Source organism: Dipodomys merriami, unplaced genomic scaffold (genome assembly GCF_024711535.1).
Source record: "Dipodomys merriami isolate MVZ:Mamm:240054 unplaced genomic scaffold, mDipMer1.0.p SCAF_90, whole genome shotgun sequence".
NCBI lineage: Eukaryota > Metazoa > Chordata > Mammalia > Rodentia > Heteromyidae > Dipodomys > Dipodomys merriami.
This window is the reverse complement of record NW_027206513.1, coordinates 815,960-825,201: the sequence shown is the minus strand read 5'-3', so window position 1 is coordinate 825,201 and position 9,242 is coordinate 815,960. Positions and strand designations below refer to the sequence as shown.

The window sequence follows — 9,242 nt, the reverse complement described above, 5'->3', positions numbered from 1 at the left end:
GCCTTGGTTTTGGTTCTTGAAGCCAGTTCTTCCAAGTTGGGGTTTTGTATACAGTCGGTGTTTAATGAGTGTTTATGGAGAGAAGAAACCTAAGGCTGCCAGGCATTGAGGATTATCCAGCAATTGGAGTGGTAACTGTCTAGGAGCATGCTGCTAGGAGCCACAGGCCTGGATCCACTGCCTCTTCTGATGCTAGGTTGGTCACCTTGAACATATTGAATCTCTCCCTTTGTAAGATGGAAAACTAAGCTTCCCATGTGTGTTGTAAAAAATACTTCTAACAATGAAAAGAAAGCTCTAGGGGCCTAGCACTAGGCAAATAATTGATGGATGGAAATTGCTGTTTGTGCTATGACACAGGGCCAGGGGTCTGGAAAGGTACAAGGGAAAGGGGGAAAACAGGTCCTTCCCAAAGGCCAAAAGCACTTCAATATGGTGGACTGCTAAGTTTCAGGATATCTATATTTAATGCATCATAAACAAGCAACACATATTCTACAGGAAATTAGGATGGTGGTTCATGAGGTATTGGTACTATGCAAGCACATTTTCAAACAAGCATCCTTGAATGCAGTGTGCCATTACTTCTTACCTTTTCCCAGAAGGCAGTTTATTGTTTCTTTCAGGATTTGGATTTGTTTTTTGCTCAATGGGTTGTTTCTTTGTGTTTTGTTTTGGCAGTTGTGACTCCCCTGTAGACTTGTGCAGAGGAAGTGGTACCCTGCATTTTTAAACTGCAATTAATGGGATTTAACTAACTAAAGGAGAAACAATTGGGAAAAAAGCATTTCCACTTCGCTATCAGAATTTCTTATCTTTTATCTGTGTGAGCATATTAAGCATACTTGTTTTTAAACCTCACCTCCTTATGTGATTGGAACCCCAGTAATCTGTTCTTAATGGATATTTGTGTTCCTTAGTGTTAGTTTGTCTTTTCACATACCAGTAGCTTTTGATTGAACTTTGGTACTCATTGAATCCAAAAGCCTGTGGGGATAATCTGAAGCCTAGAATGAAGTTTTCTTCCTACGTGGAGAGTATCTTTACATCTAGTCAGTAGGTCTGGATGGCTTTAACACATTTAACCAAAGAAAGAATTTATATCACTTGAAGGCTTAGCCCATTTCAGTTCATTCAAACTTCTACGGTGAAGTCCAATCCATGAAAGATGCAAGCATGCCATTCTCCTGATGGGCCTGTCTTTTAACCCCAGAAGTTTAAAAGCTCTCTGCTCAGCATCTTTGCTGTATCTTTCTTGAATCAGCAGACCCACAACAGTGGGACAGAGCCCCAGATGCCAGGCACATGTTCCTGGGTTTCCTTCTTTTCTCCCATCTTGGCTCTGATTTGTCACTGCATATTTGCCCCATGATCCCTCAAACAGACTTAAATAAATACATACAATAAATATACACATATGTAACTTTAAAAGGCACATATACACTTAGTAGCAGATTTTAACATACTCAGCTAGGAATTTGATCTATATTAGCTTGTCCACTCTTATCAGAAGTAGTAGTCCTAAGAAGACAGCACAAGATTCCTGAGATGGGCAAAATGCTGTTGAATGTCTGTGCCACTCATGTGCTTTCTTTCTCTGCCATATTTCTTTTCTAACAAACTTTCCTATCACCTTTATTTTAAAAAAAGAAGAAGTGCTCCTAAAAATCGATCTCTTGGAATTAGAAATCAACTGCCACTACAGGTGTAGCATCCTTCCTTGAATCCTTGCTCAGCTCACTAGGCATTGGCTTTGCAAAGGAGTTTGTGCAGAGGGCATTGCCATACGCATTGGTCACCTGGGTGAGTGTGGGACTAAGCAGTTGACAAAGGGACAGAAATATTTATAAAGAAAAACAGATCAGCCGGGCACTGGTGGCTCACGCCTGTAATCCTAGCTACTCAGGAGGCTGAGATCTGAGGATCGCGGTTCAAAGCCAGCCCGGGCAGGAGAGACCGTGAGACTCCTATCTCCAATAAACCACCAGAAAACTGGAAGTGGCGCTGTAGCTCAAGTGGTAGAGCACTCGCCTTGAGCTGAAGAGCTGAGGGACAGCGCCCAGGCCCAGAGTTCAAGCCCCGCGACCGACAAAAAAAAAAAAAATTAAAAAAAAAAAAAAAAGAAAAACAGATCACCTGTTTCCCTGATTTGAAAATGTTGGGATATAATATTACAATATTAATGCTACTTCATACTTGTCACAGAGCCTATATGGTCAAATACTACCTGTTATCATGATAGTCTCTACAGGGGATAAATCATCATCTGTGATTGACCTGTGAAGCTTTGGGACTGGTTCAAGGTCATATAGTTGGACTGAGTCTCCTTGTCCTGATTCTAACCCTAGAGGTTTCCTCCTGCAGCCTGTCTCCATTCCCCTTGGGCATGTGGGAGGGAGGCTGCCCCCAGAGAGGTTTGACTCAGATGCCCTTTGCAGTCCCTGCAGAAGAAGGGATGACAGATGGGGAGCCCTGGGAGTTCTGCCAGATGCTCCACCTGGCTACTCTGCAGAAGTCCCTTTGGCAGATTTTGCCAAAGAAACACCACATGGGCCAGGGAATCTGAGGTCCCAGGTGACCTTAGCAGTTCTAGCTGATTCAAAGTATGCAAAAGGAGTGCCACATGTCAGGCCTAGAATAATGATGAGTGAACACGTATGCATTGAACTATAAGTATAAACAAGGAAGTGTGCTAAGCACTTTTCATGAATTAACTAAAAGGTAGGCATTGGCCAGGCACTGTGGCTCATGTCTATAATTCCAACTATTTCGGAGCCAAGAGAATCTAGGTTTGAAACCAAGCCAGGCAAAATGTTAGCAAGACTCCCATTTCAACTCTTAAAGCAAGGTGTGCTGGCTTACTTGTGAAATACAAGCTACTTGAAGAGGTGAGCTGAGCCCAAGAGGAGGTAAGAAGCCCTCTCAACTTTAAACCAGAAGGACAGAGGCTTTAAGAGGGCCAAGAGAGCTTCCGTTCCCTGCATTCTGTATGTACAACAGCTTAATGCCTCCTGCAAAATCTACAAGGCGGGGGGCAGAGATAAGGAGAAGGCTGCTGTTACAGTTTATTAGACTTTGCCAGAAAACCACGCAGTAAGAAAAGTTTATTGCCAGCAAAGGGACGGGCAAGACCCCTTCCCACAAGAGAGAAGTACCGGCTATTGTCTGAGGTGATCTATATAACCTACAGGGGCTAGGAGGCAGAGACCTAGGTGTGGATGTGTGGACCAGGGGCTTCATCATGGCAGGCTAGAATTTATGGCTGCTGCCCAAGTAGCAGAGAAGAAGGTCTTGCAACTGCCCAGACTTGAAGGTCACTTTAAGGGGATTTTGTTGCCTTATATGGTTGTAGCTGCCCCAAAGGAGTGCCATCTCACAGTAAAGGGGGTGGGGGTGGAACCGATTATTTGCTGTCTTTACTAAATGGGCCTAGTGTTGTCTCCGAAAAGAGCATGCTAAGCTATGAGAGAGGAGGCTACTGGGCCAACAGCTGCTGGCTCAGATTAGGGCGCTTGTGAGAGCCGGTGTGGTGTTGCTTAGTTCCTGTTCCTGGAGAGGGAACAGACCTCATCCAAGAGAAGATGGACCTTCCACTGAGCACCGGGAGTTCTTTGGTCTCCCAGAGAGACCATGTGAAATACTCTAGACAGTGGGTGGTTCCTCATTCCTCAAAGATTCTTGGGGTGCCCACAGAGAAAGAGGTAGAACCAGCAACCTCTGCAGAACCCAGATACAGCATAGTTGAGGGCTGATCACACATGCCCTGCCCAGCGGCCTCCAAATCAGGAGCATGGACAACCCACAGGCTTGGAGGAGGACTGAGACCTAGCTATGTGATGGGAAGTAGTGGACCAGGATTGTTCCCCAACTCAGGCTTCCATGGGCTGTGAGAGGGCCAGAGCCTGGGAAAGGCACAGCTGAAGCAGCCTCAGGTGTTCACAAACCCACAGCTGTGCCAGCTCTGCCTCATGTGGCACCTCTGAGTTTTGCAGCCTCCAGAGGATGGCTTTTTTGAGACCACAGACATTTTTCAAGCTCCTGAAAAGAGAAAGCTATATATAGTGGGTAGGACTTCCATGCAGAAGGGACTTGCTCACGGACCAGGGGTTGGGGAGGGGGTGAAGGTCTCAAGAGCATTTCTCCTCTACTCCCATCTCTCAGCTCTCAGTCAGAGCCCAACAAAAGAAGGGGGCCTAAGCCAGGTGCCAGGGGCTCACCCCTGTCATCCTAGCTACTCAGGAGGCTGAGATCTGAGGATCGCAGTTCAAAGCCAGCCCAGGCAGGAAAGCCTGTAAGACTCTTATCTCTAATTCCCACCAGAAAACCAGAAGTGGCACTGTGGCTCAAGTAGTAGAGTGCTAGCCTTGAGCTGCAGCACCCAGGCCCAGAGTTCAAGCCCCACGACTGACAATAAAAAAGGGGGGGTGGGGGGCTTACGGAAAAGACATGGGGCTAGGCGCTGCACAGTGTCAGTTCGGGGAGGAGAGGTATGTGAGGAGACATTTCAGACCTTGGGCCTGGAGTGGGTCAGGAGCAGAAGTTAAAGATGATCCAAAAGACCTCAAGATTTATGGATGGGAACAGCATGAACCCCCTACCCAGATAAGAAGAAAATAAGGACCTGGGCTGCCTTAAAGAGTTCAGCACTGCCTCTTCAAATCTGTCACTTAGCAAACAAACTCTGCCTTTGTCCAGACTTGACATTACCCCCCCCTCCCCGTTTTTCCTTTTCCAAGCTTCCTGCCAGCTGCAGCTGAAACCCATCAAGCCAAAAAGCTTGCCCTAACCCCACGCAGGACTCCTGCAGCCTGTCTTAACAGGCGTGTTGGGTCCCACATACCTCCAGGGCCTGTTCGGAAACTCCAAAGACGGTCTTCTGGGGGGAACTTTGCCACTCTCAGAATCACAGCAAGATGCCCTGCTTCCACCTTTTCTCATTCCTGTGCTCTCCAGAGGTCCCAAGGGACCCGTGGAAATACCTAAGGCCCTGAAAAGCAAAGCCGGAGGGGACTGAAGGAAGACAGAGATGAGGGTGATCGAGGTTGAAGCAGAGGTCCTGGCAGGGGTACACATAGCCATCTCTCTTTGTTTTATGGGTGATACCCTCCCATGTGAGGGCCACACTGAAGGCTCCCCAAAACCCCAGGGCCTGCTGGATACAGCAAGGGAAAGTATGGCATGTGGCCTGGTCTTCATTCTGGGGAAAGCATCTCTGAGGAGTGGAAAGCCAGTAAAGGTGCCAAGCAGGGACTTGGTAGCTTTCCAGAGGAGGCAATGACTTGGGGATTGGGGGGTTGGGGTGCTCTGCCCCAGCTCCAGGCCAGGCCACAAATAAGTGCACCTGGATAAGTTCTACACTGATGCCTGAGCTACATGTAGATGTGTAGCTGGCCAGTGGGACACTCACACAGCTCCCTTTGGAATGAAAGGAACTGCTCTTGTGTATTGGCTTTGTCACTGTGACTGATGATTTGGGCAGGTTCTTTAACTTTTCTGGGGTTCACCCTCAGTGAATGAGATAATGACACTTTTCTCCAAGGCCACCAGGAAAACTCAAAATGCTTAGCACATCTCTCCTGTAAAAGCTTGCTCAGAGTAGAGGAAAATGGAAGACCCCAGCCTAAGAGGTGGATGGGCTCCCAAAGAGTTTAGCTCTGGGTCCCTGCCCAGTGTAAGGCCTACACTTGAAGTCCTAGTGGCCAGACGCCTGGGCTGTTATCCCCTCTGGGGACAGTCTTTACTTCAGTGAGCCCATGGACCTGACCCTTTTCTTCCCCAGAGAACTAGAGCTAATTGGAAGGCTCAAAAATGGAGTGGGGGGAGCGCACAAGTGCTTCTGTGCCTGCTGTAAAGGAGGGGGTGGTTCAGGGCTCTGTTTCCATGGGAACCACTGGCACAGGCTGGCTCCTCGGGGCACCAAAAAGGGAAACTTGGCTCCTAGGTGATTTCCCTAAGGGCTAAGAAAATTACCAGGAGCCTGTCCTCCCTAGAGGCAGGAAGAGCCCCTTCCCAGAGTTGCCCAGGGCTCTTGCCGGCTTCTGCCATCTCCCTCTGCACCCTCCCCCCCCCCCCCCCCCCCCGAGATCTAGTGTGATCCCTCAGCTACCTGAATGTGGTCCCAACTCAGAGCCAGGAAGAAATGACACTTAGGAAGAAATGTCAAGAGCTCATGCTCTGGAGAAGCAAACCCCCCCCCACACACACACTGAAATGTCTGACATTGCAGGGACCCAGGTATCACCCTAGTGACATAGCCCCAGGGGATTCCACTCTCTCTGGACAGCAAGCCTCCATCTGTAAAGTCACAGCAGAACAGTGTCTCTAGTGAGGACACTCCCATGCCAGGGATAAGTGTCCCAAGTTCAGCCTTCAGGTATCTGAGGGTCACACCACCTTGTGTGGAGAAGACACGGAAGCAGGAATATGCTCCCCCCCCCTGCCCCTCATCTTTCCCAGTGACCCTTGTGTGTGTGTGTGTGTGTGTGTGTGTGTGTGTGTGTGTGTGTATGTGTGTGTGTTAGAGCAGGGAAGAGCATTAGGCATAGGCAACTGAACTGGCTAAGAGGCCAGGAGTAGGAACCCTGTAGAGAAAGCCTGGGAGAGGGTTGGGATTGAAAAGATGCAAGGCAGCTTTGCATATGCATATGTGTGTGTGCATGTCCACATGTGAGAGAGAGAGAGAGAGAGAGAGAGAGAGAGAGAGAGAGAGAGAGAGAGAGAGAGAGAGAGAGAGAAAGAGAGAGAGAGAGGAGGGGGAAGGGAGAGGGAGAGGAGAGGAGACAGAGCTGGAGGGGCGGAGCTAGAAGCCACTAGGGAGGGAGGGAGGGTGGAAGGGGTGGGCAGGGGGCGGAGGAGAAGCGCTGTGACAATTGCGTCTGGGTCCCAGCAAACATGAGGCAGCTGGCAGCCAGGCTGGGAAGTCCAGCTCGCTTGCACTGCAAAGCAGGGAAGTCGGTGACAGTCCCATTTAGTGACCAGGATGCATCGGGCCAAGGTAGGCTGGTGTGGCTGGGGGTGCTGGGGGCGGGGGTGGAAGACAATGGGGCTCTGGGTATTGTCCTGGACTCTTCCTCATTGTGGTTGTGGTACTTTCCCTTTGACCCTATCCCCTGCTGTCCCTTATAAAGGGTGGATTTTGGGAAAGTGAATGTTGGGGTACCCTAGCTGGGGAAGGTAGACTCCTTCCTGAGGGACCCCCCCCTCCATGGATGAATGCAAGAGGCTTTGGGTATTCATGAAAAACAAACTGGGCCAAAAAAAGATTTGAAGTCAGCTCTGTGCTGGTCCTGTAGTTTAGTCCCTGGGACAAGGGCCAGATCAGTCACTCCTGAACCTGGAGCCCATGACTAGAAGGGTCACAGGGAGAGGGGAACACCGAGAGGAGGTATCATGTGCTTGGATACTGGCCAATGTCTGCATCTTTCAAGCAATCAACTAATTAAATAATGTCCTCTTGAGACCTTAACAAGGACACACAATAGTTTCCCTCTCTACGCGGCTGTTGGGAGGTTGGAGAGGGAGGAAGCAGGAACAATATCTGGCATAGAGTTGGAGAAACAGTGATGAGGGGAGGGGAAAGATAAAGGAGAATGAAATGAGAAAAAATGAGGGCAAGATAATTTGTCCCTTAAGCCAGAACAGACCATCAGAAAGTGGCCTGGTGTCCTGTAAGCAGCTTCTATCCACGATAGTCAAGCTTTGGAAAAATGAAGAAGCACCAGGATTAGATTTGGCTGCATATAACTAAACACCCCAAATATAGTTGTTGGAACAGGTCAGTTGCATTTTTTTTAACGTGTGCAGAAGTTCAGAGGAAGGCAATATACGGCAGGCATGGAGATCCCACCTCCATCAGTAGGACTCAAGATCCATCTGTTTCACTGGCTTCCATCCACGAGGTTACCTTAAGGTCCAACATGGCTGCTGGAGTTCCAGCCAGCACATGGGGACAGCAAGGAGGAGAAAGAAAGAAGAGCAAAAGGATCTAAATGAAATCAGGATCTTGTGAATTAGACACCTTGCAGTCTCTCCTCTCAAGAGATGGGTTCTGCTTCGGTCTGTCTATCTGTCTGTCTGTCTGTCTCATCCTAGTTCTGGGTCTTGAACTCAGGACCTCAGCACTATCAGCTTTTTCTCTCAAAGCTGCCACTGTACCACTTAAAACACTCCTCCACTTCCCACTTTTATTGGTTGGTTCATTAGAGATCAGAGTGTCATGGACTTTCCTGCCAGGCTAGCTTTGAACCATGATCCTCAGATCTCAGCCTCTCGAGTAGTTAGGATTACAGGCATGAGACTCCAGCACTTGGCTTCCTGCCTCTCTTTCACCTGTGAGACCATACAGTCCAGAGAGGGCTTTGGGCCATGCTGCCCCTGAACCTGGGCTGCCCCTGCTCTGTCTGGTCCATAATTCAGCAGTGTCAGGAGCAGCAGCAGAGGGGATAACACAAAGCTCTTTGAGCACAGTGGCAGGGCTCATTGTAAACTTCACTTCCCTTTATAATGGTGGCCATGTAGTCCAGTGTCCCCAGAAACTGCCAGGCAGACAGGGAATATACAGAGAAACTTAGCACTTTGTCCCAGGCTTATGCAATGCTCTCTCACATCACACATGCCATGTGCTGCACAGGTTGTGGACATCTATCAGCTTCAGAACTCTTCTTGTGAGCCTGTGTGTCCATTCAAGCAGGCAGGGATTTCTCCAGTCAGGCTGCACACATGTGCACACATGTCCACAGCCAGAGACAGCTCCCCTTACCTTGCTTCTCCTCTTCTGGCCCTAAGTTCTAGAGGTCACCCTGGGAGCTTGGCTCCCACTACCCCTGCCAGATGGGCCTGGTCAGTGACCCAAGTCCTGCAGGTGCATGTGGCCAAGTCATGACCATTGTGACCTTCCCCTGACCTCTACTTCTACCTCTATCTCTACCTCTGCCTTCCGGACCCTGGTGAATCTTACATCCTTAGGCCTGTAAGTGGCTTTCTGGAAGTGTCTAACCCAGCCAGGGACAGGAGTGCACACCACACCTGAAAGGGCTGAGGCTGGTAGGGACAATGGTCCTAGGGGAGGCTCTACTGGTTCCTCACCTATGGGAGGTTTGGAAATAGAATCTTCCTGCCTGGGGCTGAGGGCTATGCATACTTGTCACTGTCAAGGCCAGTGGTTGCCTCCAGTTCCACCCCTGGCTTCTCCCCACACTCCCCAGTCATCCATTCACTAACCTCACTCAACCCTAGGAACCAGT

At 49.2% G+C, this 9,242-nt stretch overlaps 1 protein-coding gene across 1 annotated transcript in view; it reads left to right on the top strand.

Moving 5' to 3' along the window:
• The first annotated feature begins 6,877 nt into the window (after window positions 1–6,877).
• The window catches only part of Kcnip3 (potassium voltage-gated channel interacting protein 3), an 87,490-nt gene continuing 85,125 nt past the window's right edge, over window positions 6,878–9,242 (top strand). Inside the window, exon 1 of the mRNA XM_070013363.1 lies at window positions 6,878–6,994. Within this exon, the coding sequence (XP_069869464.1) occupies window positions 6,980–6,994 (15 nt within the window). The 5' untranslated portion in view covers window positions 6,878–6,979. The remainder of the gene's footprint in view (window positions 6,995–9,242) is intronic.